Genomic DNA, 19,663 nt, shown 5'->3' with positions numbered 1-19,663 from the left:
CTAGTTCCCTAACTTCTCTGGGCTTCTGCTTTTTCATCTGTAAAATGGGTGTGAGAAAGAACCTTTGTCCAGCCCTGGTGTGGAGCCAGGTGGGTTTATACACAACAAGTACTTAGAAAGGAACCTGGCAGAGGAAGGGCATGGAATGCGTTCGCTATTATTGTTTCGGCAAAGTTGTAACCTCTGGGCACATTTCCCAGCTACCTACTTTAAAAGGAAACCTGAGATGTCCAACAAATCCCAGTACTTTGAACCATACACGATTCAAAATGACCTATCGAAATGGAACAATAATTTATCCTTGGCTTGGCATTTAACTGGAACTCAGAACATGACAAATGAAAAGAAATCCAAATCCCAGGTAAAGTGAGTGCAGCCCCCCTTCCCAGCCTGAGGGGCTCTCCTGGGGGACTCCCATTTTAAGCTTGAACTATCAGCTAACTAACTGGGGAGGTCCCTCAGGTACTCTCGGGAGGAAAGAAAATTCCAGGGGAAAAAAGAACAAAGGGAAACCCAGGGCAGAAACGAAGCAAGGGGCAGTCACTAGGAGTTAACTGGATGGTCCCTGCTCTAGTACCCTGGCCATTGTCCCCGAGGTGAGGAACCTCAGCCAATCTGCTTCATACCTCCCTCAGAATCTCTGATGTGATCATGTCCTCTTGCATGTGAGTGAGATGCCTGGTGGCTGGGGGCTCCTGGATAGTCTCAGGGTGGTGCCCGCAGACAGGGGAACCAGCCATGCGAGTAGAGGGTTGGGGCTTTCAGCCAGTGCTGTTCTCTATCCCCACTTCCGGGAGAGGACAGGGACTACAGGGTTCATTAATCACCAATGGCACTGACTTGGTCTCTCCTGTGACTCCATAAAAATCCTAGCTGTAGGGTTTGGAGAACTTCCTGGTCAATGAACTCATGGTGGGGCTGGAAGGGTGGGGACCCTGGAGAGGGCTCCACACCCCTTCTCACATGACTCTCTTCAGCTCTGTTCTCTCTCATACCCTTGTTTTTTTGTTTTTTGTTTTTCTTTTTTTAAGATTTTTAAAATTTATTTGAGAGCAAGAGAGAGCACAAGCAGGAGAAATGGCAGGCAGAGGGAGAGGGAGAACCAGACTCCCTGCTGAGCGACATGGGGCTCAATCCCAGGACCCTGAGATCATGACCTAAGTTGAAGGCAGGTGCTTAACCAACGAAGCCACCCAGGTGCCCACGTATCTTTTATTATATGATAAACCAGTAAATGTAAGTGTTTCTCTGACTACTATGCACTGTTAGAACAAATTATCAAACCTGAGGAGGGTGTTATGGAACCTCCAATTTGTGGCAAAATCAAATAGAAGCATGGGTAATGTGGGGACCCACTACTTGTGATTGGTGTTTAAGCAGAAGGCAATCTTGTGGGACTGAGTCCTTAACTTGTGGGGTATGTGCTGACTCCAGGTATAAGTGTCAGAGCTGAACTGTAGAATATCCAGCTAGTATTGGAGAATTGGTTGGTGTGGGGGAACCCCCCCCCAAATCTGGTCACTGTAAGTGTTCTAGCAGGGTTGAGAGGGAGTAGAGGATGAAACAGAGAGATTCTCCTTCTCACAGCCTGAATCTCAGACTCTCTCAGACTCTCTGCCCCCAGAACTGGTTGCCAATTTGATGAGGGGACCCCTCACAACACCTTGGTGTTTCTTGGGCTATTCCATCAGTGAGTGAGTGTTCAATGGGCATTTGCTCATGTTCTTTATCTTTTTTTAAATCTGAAGGTATTTCTTGATGAGAAACTGGGATCTGCAGTGGAAATTGGAGATCCTCAGACACCTGCCGTATTTCACGTGAAGGAAAATGAAGATGCCCAAAGCGAGCAGGAAGGCAAAAAACGCAAGTACCTGTCACCTTGCTGGGTACGAAGAGGAGTTCTCTTTCCATCTGCAGTCGAATGTGGACACTTTCATACTCTGCGGGTCTGACGGCCATGAAATCCTCAGCCGTGTGGTCTAAACCCAACAGAAAATCCTCGTCATCCTTGGCACTAAGCAGCTCTTCCTCGTCCTGCATTACAATAAACAGCAAGAAAAATTGTGCTGTGATTATAAGTCTACTTAGAAAAACAATGGCATTAAACTCATCCAACAACGTATCTTATAAGACAGTGATCTTTTCCTCGTATCTTTTTTTAAAAGCAAGGGTAAGACTCGATGGCCTTTCATGTTCCACCACAAGCGGGTTTTCTTTGGTTTTCACTCTTCCACGTGGTTGGAAAATGTCAAAACCAGAATGGGCTGAAGTCAGAAGAGATACGCTGCTCAAAGCAATCGAAATCTCAACAACTCTGGGCTCTGAGGGTGTGTATTCTTCTGCATGCACTTCAAGTCCTTGGGCTCAGAAGTTACGTGGTATGTTAACCTTCCCCAGGGCACCGACCCCAGGACAAGACGCCGTAAGCAGTGTCCACACTCTGCTCCGTGTCCACACCTGCAGCCCAGCCCCACCCACATCGCCTGCGGGATGCTGGGGAACTTACCAGCCGTTCTAATCCTTGGTTTTCTCCACTGTAAGATGGGGACATTAACAGAGCTTACCTCTTAGGGTTTTGTGAGGATGGAGCTATTGGATGCACGTAAAGATTCTAAGCACTGGGTCCATCATCACAAATGCTAGCTGTAGCACGTCAATTGAGTATTTCCCGATCTTTTTCTCCTTTTCTTTCTTCCTTTCTCTGTCTCCTCCTTACTTCTCTCCTTCTTCTTCCCCTCCTCCTCCTCCTTCCCCTCTTCTTCCTCTATCTCCTCCTCCTCCTCCTCCTCCTCCTCCTTCTTAATTAAAGCCTGGTGCCCATTTAGGAGGAACAACCTTTAAAATCCCAGGGAAATCTGCACAGGTGATAACCTTGCTACCTGCCTTTTCATACTTCCCCCCAAATAAACCAAACAATGAGAAGGGGAAGTAAATCTATGGGGTAGCCAAGCTCCCAGCACAACCTGAGAACACAGAATGCCAAAAACTTCAAAAAAGGAAAAAAGAGAAAAGTGCCCTCATTTCAGTGTGTGATTTTTTTTTTTTCCTTGCTTAGGCCCCCTTTTGGTTTTGTGGTAAGCAGAGACAGACGGAGAAAAATTGCAGACAGAGGTGGAGAACTACACAGGATCTAAAACCTCTGCCAGAAAGACTAAATCCACTTTTGAGTATGAAAGTACCGGAAAAGGGTCTGAGCAGACAGAGGGATGGAGTACAGGGAAGGGGCTTCACAGGAGGGCATGATTTCAAAGGGCAGGTTTAGGAACACAGAGCTTCCAGGGGAAAACCATGCAAAAGGGAAGAGAGGTGGCTTGTTGAGACACGTCATGTCTCATGTCATGGTTTCAAAGCCTACAGATCTGTTGATAGCTCTGCCTTCCAAAAAGCAGACCCTGGTTCTCCCCACTTTCTGTGGGGGCCTCACTTAGTGACTCACTTCTAATGAGCGGGATACGAGTGCAGGTATGTAGCTTCTGACTCTAGGTCAGGAAAGGTACTGTGGCTTTGTCCTTGCTTTCTTTTGGATCACTTGCTTTGGGGGGAAATTATGTCAGGAGGACACTCAAGCAGTTTGTGGGGAGGTCTGAACTGAGCCTCCTGCCAAAACCCAGCACCTGCCGGGCAGGAGAACAAGCCACCTTGGAAGAAAACCACCCCAACCCAGTCAAGCTTTCAACTGACTGCATCCTTGGCCGCCTTGCCTGCAACCTCACGAGACCTCTGGAGTCAGAACAAGCTGAATATTGACTTGTAAAACAATGACTATCAAATAAGCTGATGTACTCCCAAGCTTCCATAAACCTAGCTAAAAAATTACATTTTGATTTTGTTGCTTGTGTTTAGGTAACATATCCAAAAACTCATTACCAGGACCCATGTCAAGGAGATTTTTCCTAAGGTCCCCCCCTCCCTCCAAGGAGTTTCATGGATTCAGGTCTTACATTTAAGCCTTTACTCCATTTTGAGTTCATTTTTTATGAGTGGTGTAAGATCGGGGTCCTCTTTCATTTTTGTGCACGTGAATATCCAATTATCTCTGCACCATTTACTGAAGAGACTGTCTTTTCTCCACAGAGTACTTTTGGCTCCCTTGTCAAATATCAGTTGACCGTATGTACTTGGGTTTACTTCTGGGCTCTTGATTCTGTTCCACTGGCCTATTGGTCTGTTTTTATGCCAATACCATGCTGTTTCAACGACTGTAACTTTATAGTATAGCTTGAAATCAAAGTGTGACGCCTCCTGAGAAGAACAAAGCAGGAGGCATCACACTTTGATTACTTCGGCTTTTGGGGTCTTGTGGTTCCACATAAATTTTAGGAGTTTTTTCCCTACTTCTGTAAAGAGGGTCATTGAAATCGTTATAGAGATTGCATGGAATCTACAGATGGCTTTTGGCAGTATCGACATTTTAGTAATATTAATTCTTCTGATCCATGAACATGGGATAATTTTACATTGACATTTGTGTCTTCTTTGACTTCTTTCATCAGGGTCTTACATTTTTCAGAGTACAGGTCTTTCACCACCTTAGTTAAATTTATTCCTAAGTATTTGATTATTTTTGAAACTATTGTAAATGGGATCAATTTCTTTATTTTTTTTCTCAGAAAATTTGTTGTAATTGTAAAGAAACACTACTGATTTTTGTTTTTATTTTGTTTTTAAAGGTTTTATTTATTTATTTGAGAGAGAGAGAGCATAGGGTAGGGAGAGCGAGAAGGAGAAGCAGACTCCCTGCTGAGCAGGGATCCTGATGTGGGGCTCCATCCTGAGATCCTGGGATCATGACCTGAGCTGAAGGCAGACACTTAACCAACTAAGCCACCTGGGTACCCCCATACTACTGATTTTTGTATGTTAATTTTGTATGCTGCAACTTTGCAGAATACATTGTTTAGATCTAACAATTTTTTGATTGAGTCTCTAGTTTTATTTCTACATAAAATCAAAGCATCTGCAAATAAAGACAATTTTATTTTTTCCAATTTAGATATCTTTAATTTCTTTTTCTTGCCTGATTGCTCTAGCTAAGTCTTCTAGTATTATGTTGAAATAGGAGTGGCGAGAGTGAGCACCATTGTCTTGCTCCTGATTTTAGAGAAAAAGCTTTCAAGCTTTCATCACTGAGTATGATGTTAGCTGTGGTTTTGTCACAGATGGCCTTTATTATGTTGAGGTACATTTCTTCTATGCCTAATTTAAGAGTTTTTATCATGAATAGTACTGAATGTTGTCAAATGTATTTTCTGTATCTATTAGAATTTCTTTCCTTTTTAAAAATTAGAAAAAATATTTATTTAAAAATTTTTTCAGTTTTATTGAGATATAATTGAAATATCCAAATCTTTTTTTTAAAGTAAACTCTGTACCCAATATAGGGCTCAAACTCTGAGATCAAGAGTTGTATGTTCTACTGACTGAGCAAGCCAGGTGCTCGAATTTCTTTCCTTTTTAACACGGAAAATTTCCCATTGTGTGTATATATCATATTTTGTTTATCTGTTCATCTGCTGATGGATATTTCGGTTGCTTTTACCTTTTGGCTATTGAGAACGTTTCTCTCAGTGTTAAGTGTACAAGTATCTGTTTGAGTGCCTGCTTCTATTCTTTTGGGCATATACCCAGAAATGGAGTTGCTGGAACATAGTAATTCCATGTTTAAATTTTTGAGGAATGATCAGACTGTTTTCATAGCAGCTGTACCATTTTATGTTGCCATCAGCAATGCACAAGGGTCTAATGTTTCTACATCCTTGCCAGCCCATCTCCCTTCCTACCTTCCTTCCTTCCTTCCCTCTTCTCCGTTCCTCTCCTCTCCTCTCCCCTCCCCTCCCATCTCCTCTCCTCTCCTCTTCCTTCCTTCCTACCTACCTTCCTTAATAAAAGCCATTCTAATTTGTGTAAAATGGTATCTCATTGTGGTTTTGATTTGCATCCCTTAGTGATGTTAAGTTTATTTCATGTAGTTATTGGCCATTTGTATATCTTCTTTGGAGATATGTCTATTCAAGTCCTTTGTCAATTTTTTTTTAATGGGATATTTTCTTTTGTCTTACATGTGCCATGCATAATTACAGAGTCTGAGTCATAGCTTGGGTGTGGAATGGAGCGCAAAAAGCTAATTACCTGTGAGGCTGTGGGACGAGAGAGAGAGAGAGAGAGAGAGAGAGAGAGAGAGAGGATTCATTTGCCTTGGAGAGGCCAACATTTTGCATCTGAAATGAATGCGAATCACTGTGTGGCATCTAGCAAGAAAAACCTGTAAGCTGCCTTGTTCTGTTTTTCTTCTTTTTCCACAAGAAAGAAATAGACATATTTAATCAAGGTCCTTATTATCCAAATTATGGGGTAAAATCAAAGGCTACAGAAAGTAACGTGAACACAGTATTCATTTTGCTTTCCATTAAAGGATGGATGAGCTGTTGTGTGTGGTGGTGGCAGGTTTGCCCTCAGCCACTTTCCTTCTGGTGAGGATGTCATCATTATCGTCACCATTGTCACCACCGTGGTCATTAACACCATCATCATCCCTCACCTCACTACCATCGTAATGTTAAATACCGTTTTGTGTTCCCCTTGCGCAGGAGGCTCTTCTTCCTCTCCTTCCTCCTCCTTTTGGTTCGTGCCAGCTCTGGTTTTGGCTTTTGGTTTTTCTTGTGATTCCTCTGGTTCGGGATCAAAGTTGAAAGTGAAGAAGTTATAGGCTTCTTCGGCAGAAGGGAAGCCAGGTGGAACCTAAGGAGAAGTGGCGAGCGATAGAATTTCAGATTGTAGAAGTGGAGATGAGTGGCACAGCTCGCTGACAGCAGCTTGACGTTAGTGGCGTCGAGCGCGTTCTAGGCATCCTGAGCGTATTACCTTTGTCGAAGGCACAAGATGACCTGTCACAAACTTTAAATGTGCGATAGGCAAGTGGTGGCTTCCTCGAATAAGTAGCTTTCATAGTCACTTTTTTATAAACTAGCAAACATTCTCATAGGTACATAAATATATTATTTATAGGAGTAACAGCTTTTGAAAAAATGAGTAAAATACCAAAAAAGTAGATTCATTATTTTATAGATCAATGCTGAGATAGTTTTGTTTAATTATGAGCAATCCAGGGGTCTGTTAACTTTTTTTTAAAAATGACATTTTTTGTTTTGATTCTTCTTGAGTTGGTATTCCCTTTCTTCCCCACAACTTCAGAGCTGAAAAAATAGTCTTTTTGCTGACATTTCCTGCCCTTCCATGAGCCCCCTTTACCCAGTCAGGCAGTACTCTAATCGTCCTGCTGGTTCTAGCATTTTAAAAGTAGGAATCAGTTCTCATACTTTTTTCTTGCATATTCCACAGTAATAAGAGTCAGGGTATGTATATAAGCATCTTTCATAGGATATTTTTGAAAAACACAAACAAATCAACAAAAAACATGATTTAAAGCATGCATGATTTAAAAAGACAAGATTTCTCACCGGGGGTTTAGGCTTGATTTTTTGTACAGAATCACGGAATTTTACTCTTGAGTAACTTTGGGAATCATCTTGTTGAGTCTTCTGTACCTCCTCACCTGCCTATATGAGCAGAAAAAAGGATAAGTAGAATATTTATTATTTTAAAAGGGTTTTATTTATTTATTTGAGAGAGAGAGCTCGCACGAGCGACGGGGGGAGCAGAGGGAGAGGGAGAAGTTTCTCCATCCTTAGCATGGAACCTGATGTAGGGCTTGATCTCATGACTCTGAGATCATGACCTGAGCTGAAATCAAGAGTTGGATGCTCAACCGACTAAGGCACCCAGGTGCCTCAGGATAGACAGAACATTTAAATCAAGAAACTAAAGATGTTCTAAAATAAGCATTAACTCTCAAAGGGGAGAACCTCTGACCATGGGTGCAGACTATCATTCCTAAGGAATGAAATGCTTACAAATGTCAAATATATTTGAAGGTTAAGGTTGCTGAATATTTTCTTACTCAGCTGTCTCTCTCAAGACCAAATAAATATAAAATTTTATACTCAAAGGACCATAAAATGACAAATGCTATTTCTTCTACAGATCAATAGATCATTTAGTTCGCAGAGGACCATTTCCAAACAACTTACGAAGATAAGCAGTAATCCCTGGGTATGAATAAATCTGAAATACACCCTCCAGGGTGCGAGGCCTATCCTCTTGAGCCGCTGGATCTTCTGCCCGCCCCCTCCCACGGAAGCTGAGTTTTGCCTATGATAGCTCAGTGTGGTAACTCCTATTATGGGGGCTCCCTTTGTCCTGTGACGACCAATCCAAGGGTTGTTCCCACTTTGTCCTCATCTCTGCTTCTAATCCACCACTTCCAGATCCTGGCTACTTCTCCTTTCCCACCCAGCACAATCCAAATGCCAAGCCTTCCTTCTGAGGGACTCCAGGCTGTTCCAACAGCATATCTAGATCTCATTGTAAGAAGGGACAAACTTATTCCACCTGTGATGGAAACTTTGTTATTATTATCTGGACTGAGACTGTGTCACAGCATGAAATAATTTTCATCAGGGTAAATGGAATGTAGTGTATTTGTACCAGGCCCCTCTCACATATCCTTCCCAAATCCTACCTGTTTTTCCAGATCATGCAAAGCTACTTCTTTTCTCAGACTCCTCCATCCTAAAATGAAATCTCTTTTCTAGAATCTTATTGTCTGAGGCACATCAGGTGCTATTCTGTCTAGCTTAGTATCAAACCACAGGCTCTGGAGCTCCCTGCTGGCTGTGAATCCCAACTCCATCACTCACAGCTTAGACCACTTGTTCTGAGCATCAGGTAAAGCAATGCACCTAAAATATGCTTACAGTTATGGCTCAATCATGGTGGGTCTCATTACCACATTCTTGATTTTCTTTTTACATGTCTTTGATCTCCCTGGTTGGCATTTACATCACATGGCTATAAACGTTTTATTTTAGTCTGCCAGAAACTAGGGCCTGAGGCACAGAATTTTACATCAAGGGAATGGCATATATTTTTTTATTATGATAGATTATACTTAACTGATACTCTGGTTTTTCTTCTGGTCATGCTAGACATCTAGCTGCATTTAGGTGAACCTTCATAGCCCTTGGTTTTAGCTTTTCCAAGGATATCAAGCTCTCATCACTGGCCTGTGGAGACCCACTCAGACATTCTGAGGCTTAGACAAAACCAGGAGGGCCAGGAGCCTTGGGCAAATCTTGCTGGGAACAGACGCCATGAGACAAACGTCCTATCTTCCAGGAACTAGGCAGGCAATTCTGAGAAGCAGTCTCCTCAGCAGGGCCCTGGCAGGATCGAGCCCTGGTCACCACAGCATTAGCCAGCTCAGTAACATTCGCCAGAACTGACTTTCCCTCCTGATTCTCCCCAGTTCCCAACTCCTGCTCATTGATATCACTTCTCAGAAGAAGCCACACAGATAAGGCATGAAAAATCCTTGCCTCAGGCTCTATTTTCTTGTGGGAAGTAGGGTCCAGAGAGGAGATAAATTACACCTCCAAGGTCACACAGCTGGTGAGTGAGGTTGCCAGCATTTAACGCTGGGCAGCTGGGGTCCAGCATCTGGGCTCTTCCTGTCCTCCATTATTTGCTCAAATAGGATTTAAATGGACAACTTTTTCAATATTCCTTCTGGATTGAGGTCTATACATCAAGAAATCTGCTTTGTGAGATATTCTGTTAACCTGAGATCAGGTCTAAAAAGGGCAGCTGAGTCCACTGTTCACGTAACTTGGCTATTTTGAACCCTCATCCACGGTATCATTGAAACCCAGCACTGTAAGAGAAAGGAACTGTGGAACCCGGCCTGTCCAACACAACTTCACAGGAAAAGGAGTCACTCATTCCTGCCAGGTCAGCCTGTCCTGTCAGGGAGGGACGCCAGGCATGCAGGTCGTTGAGACATGAGCTGAGCTCTGCACCCCGCCACTCCCGCCCACTTGGTTTCACTCTCCCCTTTGCTAGTTATACAGGCCTTGCTGGCTGAATCAGACTTTAAAAAGGCACTATTGTGATTAACCTGAGTCCAGAAAAATAAAAAATACAATGAAATTGAATATCGAAGCTGTTTCATTTCTGGCGCCAAAATGTACAAGCCTGAGGCCTCTCCTTCCGTGCAACTGACTAAGGTAAACACACATATTTTTCTCACTCAGTGTGCCTAAGAACAGATTTTTCTTTACCAGGACTTTTTTCTTTTTTTTCTTTTTGTGGAGAGCTAAAATCATCCAGTATTGCTATGGTTCCAGGGCTGTGCTGAAAGCAATTTTGTACATCCCTTCCACATTGTCCACCAGAATTCACTTTGACAACCACTTGGGATCATCAAGGAGAAAAAAAAAAAAAACAACAACAACAACAAAAAAACCCCCAAAGAGAGGTATTTTTAAAAAGCCAGTGGACTGAAAGGTGAGTTAGAACCCAGATCTGAGAGCCCCTGCTTGGCTAACTGAAGACTGAGAACATTAGCCCTGCCCCACCCCTGGAAGGGACTGCTAGGCCTTCAATGCCAGATTTTGTCTGAAGTTACAACATCTTATCTCTTCTTTGTTCTATTTCTCCTTTCCTGTCATCTCCATGTTCCTTATGGTCCTTTTTAGTTCTTAAAATATTTTAAAAATATAACTTTTTTTTATAACTTCATAACTTTTCTATGATAAATGAAACTTTAATTGATCCCCAAACTGATATGAGGTAACCACTAGCCAATTCCCTTTCATTTAAGAAAATTCTAATCCTGTAACCAGTCATTACCTCCATCCTACATAAGCTGATTTCTAACAATATACCTCTGAGCCTCCTTCCATGTTCTGGTGTGAGAGCCCCTGGCTTGCAAACTGTCTTTTTGATAAAAGCACAATTAACTTAGTAATAGTACTTCAGGGACTAAAAAATAAATAAATAAATAAAAATAACTTTTCTGAAAATAAAACAAAACACAGAGAGACAAGTCAGCTGATGTTTGCCTCATGCTGTTTTGCAAATTGGCCACGAGTGCACGCAGAGGGCAAGGAGAGACTGAAGAGAAGCAGACCATTCTAGATTGGGAGGTGGCAGTTTTAATAAGTGAGGGAGCTTACGAGGCATGTCTTGGGTGGCTGCAAGATGAGGAGATCCTCACGCCTGCCTGCCAAATCTTGGAAGTTTATACAGACGTCCTAACTGGGTTCAGTCAAGTGTACTAGACAGATGGTCAACACCACATTCCTATCTCAAGGCTGTATCCCTGGGGCAGCTTCTGGGAGTGGGGAAGGCAAGTGGAACACACATTCCCAGGACAGGGGAGGGCATGAGGAACCTCCAATTACTTGGGTCCAGCTTGCGGGTCAACCAGTGGTCATGTCTTTTTGATGACCTCTTCCAACACCTCAAATCCATAGAATGGCTCTTAGGGGATACAGAATAGAAGAGGTAGAAGTCACGGACCTGCTCACAAAAAGCAATAAATACTCTGTAGGCCAAGGGAGTATATTTTTACTTCTATAACTTAAAGCTTTATTGGGGATATTGTATTCATGAACCATGGACAAGTAAGAGCTGCTATGATTTTGTGAAATGATTATCAATCAGAAAGTACAGACAGGCTCAGGGATACCTGGGTGGCTCAGTCAGTTAGGCATCTGCCTTCAGCTCAGGTCATGATCCTGGGGTCCTGGGATCGAGTCCCGCATCGGACTCCTTGCTCAGTGGGGAGCCTGCGTCTCTGTCTGCCTGCCTCTCGCCCTGCTTGTGCTCACTCTCTCTCTCTGACAAATAAATAAAATCTTAAAGAAAAAAAAGTATAGACAGGCTCAGATATGAGACCAGATCATCCAATCATTTAGCCCGTCTGACCAGATGCCAGGATTCATACACCTAACAACATAACAGAAGTGTTTGTGTCAAAGCTGATGAGATTTTATGTAGTTTTTCTTTATTTTTCAGTATTTTAAAATTTCAGTATTTTAAAATTATGGCTTACACTGAAGAAGATAATTGGAATCAAAGAAAAATAAATGTCTCCTCAGCAGAATGGAGCAACGAACTGTCATAAAGCCGTTTCATCAGATCTACAGAACATTCCTACTAAAGAACCACAGGCCATGACACATGAACGCGGCTGTAACTTTCCTTGTAATCATGCAATCTTTGGCTTAATTTGGGATGAATATAGGCAAAATGTTATAACATCTCATCACAGAAAAAGAGAAGGCATCCTTTAAGCAATCAGTGATCTCCACACTGTGAAATTTCTTCACACCTGTGCTTTTCTGTCTCAAGAGTAAAAACCAACCCAACCATCACCATCAACAACAAAAAAGTGGGTTAGACTTGCAAACACCTCACTGAGCCATTTGTTCTGTTCTTCCACCCTCTTAGAGGCTTGTCCTTCGTTTACACCCCTGACAAGATTTTCTGTCTTTTACTGGCTTCCTGTCCTCCTCATGGGCCTCAACTGTCAGTTTTCCTCCAAGTGTCAAGACCTTCCTCATTCAGTCTTCTTTCTTTTAGGAAACAAAGGCCGCTCAAAACTTCAAAACTCACCACAGTAGAAATGCTTATTAAATTCATTTCTCCAGGCCTGGTCCCTTCCTTTGTGCATGTTTCTAGAGACACACACATTGACATGTCCCCCCAGCACCTCAGACTCAAACAAAAATCACTCCAGTACACTCAAACCACCTCCCCAGCCTATGGTTCACTGCTTTCCATGGCTTGTAGGAAAAAACTGAGGCCCTTTGTGTGACATTCAAGGCCCCCACCATTCCACGCTACTTTCCTACTGCACTCCTATCTCTCTCTTCTTCCCAGCAAGATCCATAGGTCCAGCAACGCTGACCCCAGGGACAGACTGGGAATGAGAAAGAACTGGAATCCGATCTCAAATCCCGCATGCATGCCTGTGACCTGCAGATGGCCTCGTGGCTGCTTTGAACCTCAATTTACTCATCCATCAAATGTGACTGAAAACAAAAGAACCCACCCACTGGGGTACTGGGATCAGGACATATGAGAACACAGGGAAAACACCTGGCCTGAGCAGAACTCTATAAACAGTAGCTATGACGATTATCAATAAGTGTTGAACGCCGCCTCTGTGCACAGCTGTGTTCTAGAAACATTTGCTGGAAATGTTATATTCTGCTTCACTGTCTTTGATCGCAAAGTGGAGAAGGTCCATTTCTCACCTCTGTGCCAAATTCAGTCTCCAGTTCTTTCTCGTGGGGGCTTTGTAAGCGCCTGGGCCGAGGCTTAGGAATTTCCTGCAGCAACGTGCTTTCTGCTTTGGACTACAAAGTCAAACAGAGAATCACTGCTGGTTAGCATCAGGAATGCTGCAGAAACCTGTCACCATCTTAGTAGAAAACGATCCATAAGAACCACACACTGAACTTCTTTAAGAGAGAAGAGCAAGTGAAATAGTTGAGGAAAATGACACTGAATACTTCTTAAGCATAATTTTCCGCCTGTGCCAATGTTAAATACCACATTAATATTTAAAACAAGGAAAACAAATTTAACGGCACTCAAACCCATGCAGTTTTGAGCAGACAGAGCATTCTAGACAAGACCTGAGGAATGGCAATCAGCCACTGAGCAAAATATTCATGTGGTTTTTCTCACCCTTGCAGCTTGTAATTTCTCCCTCATGCGTTCCCTCATGGAAAATTCTGCAAAGCCTGTCCTGGAAGCTGAAGGAATTGGAGGTAAGCCTAAAAAAACACAGGAAAATCACTTTAAAGCAACATTTTTTTCCCTTTTTTTCCAAAGGGAAGATGAGATTAAAAAATAACATGAGAATGTAATTTTGTTTTGCAAAGTTAGAACTTTACATAAGCAAACATGAGCTCATGCTGACAGCTGTCCATGTGACGTACGCAGTGCATGTCTTGGCTTCTTTGCTACAGACAGGACGAAGCTTGGTCCTGCCAGGAGTGCCACATTGACTTAACCAAGAGTAAAATGAATGACATTTGACGGTTCAAGACAGAGACACACCAATTCAATTACCAGTGGGGAGAGACCTTCCAATTTGTTGAATTGAGAAACAGGCTTGTAGGTGAACGGACAGCTAACGAGTTCAGGGTTCAGCTTTCAACAGCGTTGATCACTTCAATCAGGCCCAAGCCATTGCCCTAGTCTATGTCATAGACACGGCATGTATTTTGAACTATTATTAAATATATACATAAATCTCATGGACCGTTGTGTAACTATGAGGTGTGGGGAAGACACAGGATCAGGGATCTTGAGGACCTAGAATGTAAGCCCCTGGGGTAAGTGACTGGCTCTCCAATCATACCTGGGATGTGAGATGTTTGGGATGTTCCTGGTTCTTTCATTCCCAGTGCTCTAAACCAAAGTGTTTGGGGAACAGAATGTTGCCGTGCTTGGAGCAGAAAGGCCGAACCAGTGTGGAGCAGGATATAAGATGGCAGAAAGAGCTGGGGATTGAATTATGGGGAGTCTCTGATGTCACACAAAGGAGCCTAGAACATATCCTCCAAGCGGCGGGGGAGTCCTGAGGTTGCATGTATGGGGTGGGTGGGTGGAGAGAGGAAGTCACCAGCTCGAATGTCATGGTGAGTCAGTGGGAGAAACCGCATAGAAGCCACAAGAAGGAAAGGACCACAGGATCCTGTGACCAGAGGGAGGTCATGGAGTTCTCACGGCAGTGCATCTTCCCAGCATTTGTCAGCATGCACATCCTCAGGCCAGGCCCAGACCCACTGACCCAGAGACTGGAGGTGCAACCCAGTGATCTAGGGGATGGACTTAAACACACACTCAAGGTGGAGGACCCCTGGTTCACAGAAAGAAGGAGGAGGTGATGATGTTTGAGTTTTGACTGAGTTGACACTGATGGGCTTTATGCGGCAACAGGACACTTTTGAAGAGCCGGCAGGACAAGAAAACGTGTGCTTGTCCAGCACCCGGCGCTCTGGGCAAGGCTCAGGCCTGGAAGTGAAGGCAAAGGAAATGTGTCTATCATGGCGGGTGCTGGCGTCTGGAGAAAGCCTTTCCCGAGGCAGAGCATGCAGGAAGAGGGGTTTCTGACACCTGTGGCCACCAGCGCTGTTGAGGGGAGAAAATTGGCAAGTGCAAGAAAAAGCGGGAGAAGATATTCTATTAGAAGGGAGAAGGAACAGCACCAGGGAGAAGAAGGAGGAGGGGGGATGGGCTGTAAAGGTCTCTGCTGGCAACAGATTTGGCTCCTTCAGTGCCGGCTTGGTGCAGAGAGATGAGGGTCCCAGGCTTCAAAGCTCATTTCTGCAGTCTGGCACACAGTTGGTTAGGTTGTGTGATAGAAAGACAGAAGATCCTTCTTCCATCAGGCTTCAACCACAGCACTCACTCCGTGCCGGGAAGGAGGCAGGAAATAATTAAAGATTGTGGTCTCACGTGTGTGGGTTGAGGTTCAAGTTCTTGAAGAGCATCTCCATCAGCGCAATGAAATGGCCTTTGACGTTCTTTTTTAACTTGTTTGAAAAAAATTCTTTCCATTTTCTTTCTTTCCAATGGAAATTACTTTCCATGTTAAAGGTCATGTCAACCCGGTAGATACTATCCGCTGTTCTGTACATCTAGGGTCCCAAGACTTTTCCTGTACGGCACTGGCCATTTTGTTTGTGTGATTATTTGATTAATGGCTGTTCCCTCACCCAGGTTTCATGGTCCCCAGCCACACAGGGCAGGCATATAGCAAGCGTCATTAAGTGTGTGTGATCCCCTGATTGGGCAATGAAAGCACTTTGGGACAGCTGCTCGCCAATCTTGTTCTCTGGCTGGCCACCCGCCTTGCTTCTGCCCCCAAAAGAAGGATGTCTATAGTCAACAAAGTGTCTCTAAACATGAAAATGCACCTTACTTATTTACTTGCCCCTTTTTTTTTTTAAAGAGAATCAGTTTTTCAAGTTCATTTAAAATAGCTACCATCTATATATAGTTCACTAGAAAAATTGTATTTGTCTTTAAAAGTAGACAAGATATTTTATTCAACATGATTTCTGAATAAAGAAAACAAAGTGGCTTCTCTAGGATTGCTTTTAAAAACTTTGAAAAAGGGGCGCCTGGGTGACTCAGTCAGTTGGGCATCTGCCCTTGGCTCAGTGGGGAGTCTGTTTCTCTTTATCCCTCTGCTACTCCTCCTGCTTGTGCATGCGCACTCTCTCTCGCTCAAATAACTAAATACACTATAAAAAACAAAACAAAACAACTTTGAAAGATTCTGAAATGGTAAAAAGTCGTTCTTGCTTGATATTTTCTAGTCCATGCTAGTGGAAGACATTTCGAGGGTGTGGAGATTCCCAAGCCCAATCTGCACAACCAGCTGGGGACGTGTCATTTCCATTCCACTCCAAGAATGTGGAGAATGTGACCCACTCGAGTTGGTGACCTTTGTACCTGGCACTTAGTAGCACTAAATCAGTGAAGGAAAACATATAAGTGAGGGTGTGAGGGAGATTGTACAAACAAAATAAATGGAATTCTCATTTGGGTGAAACCAGATGGTGATGACACAGTTTTTTCAAGATAACATGATGAACCATGTGTACTCTCATTCACTCCCTTTAACATAATAACTGATAGAGATTAGATGCCTTCATTTTTATCTGGGTAGAATAATATAGCAATGTTTCTTTAAACAACTAGAACTAAAATAACCCTCCTAAGACATTATTTCCCTTAATTTAGTGTCAGTTCCTTCACTACATTACTACTCTGCTATGTGATCCCAAACTGTGTCTGTTTTTCCTGCCCTGGGGACCAGTGCTGACTTGCCAAACCCAAGGACCACTGTGACCTCACAGTTGCACACAGAGGCTCTTGGATACAGCTGAGCTGACCTGGCATGAATAAAGTTTCTGCAGAGTCCAGTGTGAAGGGTGTGATGAAAATAATTTTAAAAATTAGGAAAGACTTGATTTGGAGGCAATGCAAGAACTTGCAGATAATGAGAATAGGAAGACATTCCGTTCAACATATGACATCAATCGGTATGAAATATGGATTTCCTTTGCAAGGTGGTGTTTCTCACGGAGGCACCACAGTGTTGCTCTGGCTTCCTAGGAAACCTGTCCATCCTGAGGCTGCATCAGCCTCGTGTTTGCAAATGCTTCCGGATCTTCTCTGCTCTGTGTCCTTTACCCGCCCAGTCACTCAGGCACACCATACCCCGTCTCTCTCTCCTTACAGACTTCACAAACTGGTGGACACTTTCCATTTTTCTCTCGAACACTTCTATTAAACCTGACCCCTTAAACCTTCTAGGAAGACAGGCACTGCATTTTGAAATAACGTTGTCATCTTCTCATCTGTCTGCAAGTCGATGTGATCTTGTTTTTGTGGAGAAGTTTCCACAGTTCCTTCTCCATCTGGACGTCCTTCCTTCCTCCCCTTGCCGGTGCCAAGAGAATCCCATCCTTCTTGCAAGGCGTTGTTCTGGGACTCTCACTGTTAAGACCTAGCTCTCTGTCTACCGCCGTGTGTACTAGGACTTTCCAGGGACTTGATGTAAAATCAGAAACAGGCTATTTGGGTTTGGATTTGAATTGGTATTATCTGGATTCACATAGAACAGGTGAGCGTGAAGATGGCTATATACTGACCTCCCTCTTCTGCTCACCCTCTCTAGTGAAACAATCTACTTTAGAGTGTTTGTATTTGTTTTACTTGTTAAGTCGAACAAATATTTACCAAATCCTATAGCACCTTTATGTTTTCATCATGTGGGCCCTATTGATAACTGTGATAACAGCATGATCAAAAATTCAGTTCGTTAACATGGTGAGTAATGAAAGACTTTACAGGATAGAAACAGGTTACCTAAAGTTCTTGGAGGGAGGAGTGGAATGAAGGAGTTCAAGAACAAAAGGGAATGGTGTCAAATTTCCAACTGTGCAGAGAGGGCTTTTTTTTTTTTTTTTTGAAGGTGGTGACAGGGGTCATCAAAAAAACACTGTCATTTAGACTCTTTCGGATAACTTCAAGAGTGATATAATATTTTTATTTTAAAACATATTTATATTAATATACTTCTATTTTGTTAATACTTATATACTTATGTCATCAATAAAATATTTAAAATTTTTTATGGCAACTTACACATAGCATAATTCTTCTAAAAGAAAAGACTGTATTTATTTATTTGCGAGAGAGAGGGAGAGATAGGGATAGAGAGAGAGAAAGAGAGAGAGCATAAGTGGGGAGGAAACGGAGAGGCAGGCTTCCAGGGAGCCTGATGTGGTGTTGGATCCCAGAACCCTGGGCTCATGACCTGAGCTGAACACAGACACTGAACCAACTGAGCCACCCAGGTGCCCCCACATAGCATTAATTCTTATAGGGACAATGGACAAGAGGATGGGGGTAACACTGGCCTGACCTGGCTTTTAATTCCTGCCTCTTTTCTCCCCCAAATAGATAATTACCCCCGAGCCCTGTTAAAGAATTCCTGGATAGAATAAATACAGAGTTGGGGGGGGAGGGAGAGCATGGAACAGAAGCCAGCTCGACCTCCTCGACCTCAGTACGAGAAGCTGGAGGGGAACAGAGGCTCTATCCTACAGACTTGAGAAGGAAAACCTGAGGAGTTGGACCATCTGTCCAATTGTTCCCAACATCTGACCAACCATATGGATGTAAGAAAATGGAATGTCCTTTCAGCCACAGTCAGCCTCTGGGAACATAGGACGTCCTTGGCTGTCTGACAGGAAAACCCAGCAAAATGAAAGGGCCTCAGGTTAGTGGTGATTGTCACTAGGATATAAGAATGTGGGTGACTATTTTCTTCTATTTCCTTCTTCTGATTTTCTAATTTTTACCCAGCAGAGTAGCATCGCTTGTGAAAATTTTACTGCATAAAATGAAAGTCCAAATAGGCTGAGAATAGCAGGCTCTGCCCTGGGCTTTGAGCCTCAGTGCTGCTGATAGTTCACATTTGCTGAGGCATCTGGAGGGATTTCTGTGGTCACTTTTTCTTTTCTGCTTCTTTATTTCATAGTCTCATTAACACTGCATTTGATGTTAGCTGAAAACGTGGGACCCTTATTTTTGCCCATGTTTCCTTCTCACTCATGGGTGCTTGGACCCCAAGATCTGGCTCTGCCCACTGCCCCCTCCTATATCTCTACACATCAGGACATATCCCAGACCTGGGAATTGTTTAGGATTGACTGTTTTGGTCCCTGCAGTGTTCATATGTTGAAGTTCTCAGCCCCATCCATGTGATGTTATCTGGAGGCGAAGCCTATTTGTGTGGGGGATAATTAGGTTTAGGTGAGGTCATGAGGTGTGTGTGGGGGGGGTGTCCTATGATGGGATTAGTGTCATCTGAAGAGAAGAAAGCCCAGAACCGTGGCTCTCTGTCTTTCCACCATGAGAGGATGCTGTGAGAAGGTGGCCATCTACAAGTTAGGAGGAGACCTCTTACCAGGAACCGAATGATTCTGAGCTTTGGTCTTGGATTCCTCAGCCTCCAGAACTGTGAGAAACAAATGTCTGTTGTTTGAGACACCAGTCTATGGTATTTCATTATAGCAGCTGGAGCTGATTGAGACAGGGATCATCACCATGTGCAAGATTGCACCTGGCCAGCCCTGCCTTCTGTCCCTCTGCTCCAGGTGGTGGGATAGGGCAAGGGGGCTTCAGACAGGGCTGAAATTCTGCAAGGTGGCTTCCTACATATATT

General features: G+C 43.4%; 1 protein-coding gene across 3 annotated transcripts in view; it reads right to left on the bottom strand.

The window, feature by feature from the left end:
* Positions 1-19,663, bottom strand: part of CC2D2A (coiled-coil and C2 domain containing 2A) — a 135,208-nt gene that overhangs the window by 91,171 nt on the left and 24,374 nt on the right. For all 3 annotated transcript variants that reach the window (XM_080795297.1, XM_080795298.1, XM_080795299.1), the window contains 5 exons: positions 13,597-13,685; positions 13,161-13,262; positions 7,458-7,556; positions 6,565-6,738; positions 1,872-2,034 (listed from right to left, as the gene is read on the bottom strand). In XM_080795297.1, coding sequence (XP_080651423.1) covers positions 1,872-2,034; positions 6,565-6,738; positions 7,458-7,556; positions 13,161-13,262; positions 13,597-13,685 — 627 coding nt within the window. The remainder of the gene's footprint in view (positions 1-1,871; positions 2,035-6,564; positions 6,739-7,457; positions 7,557-13,160; positions 13,263-13,596; positions 13,686-19,663) is intronic.

The sequence above is a fragment of the Martes martes genome, assembly GCF_963455335.1.
Source record: "Martes martes genome assembly, chromosome: 2".
NCBI classification, from domain to species: domain Eukaryota; kingdom Metazoa; phylum Chordata; class Mammalia; order Carnivora; family Mustelidae; genus Martes; species Martes martes.
Note: the sequence above shows the minus strand (reverse complement) of the source record. Positions and strands in the feature narration are given on the sequence as shown.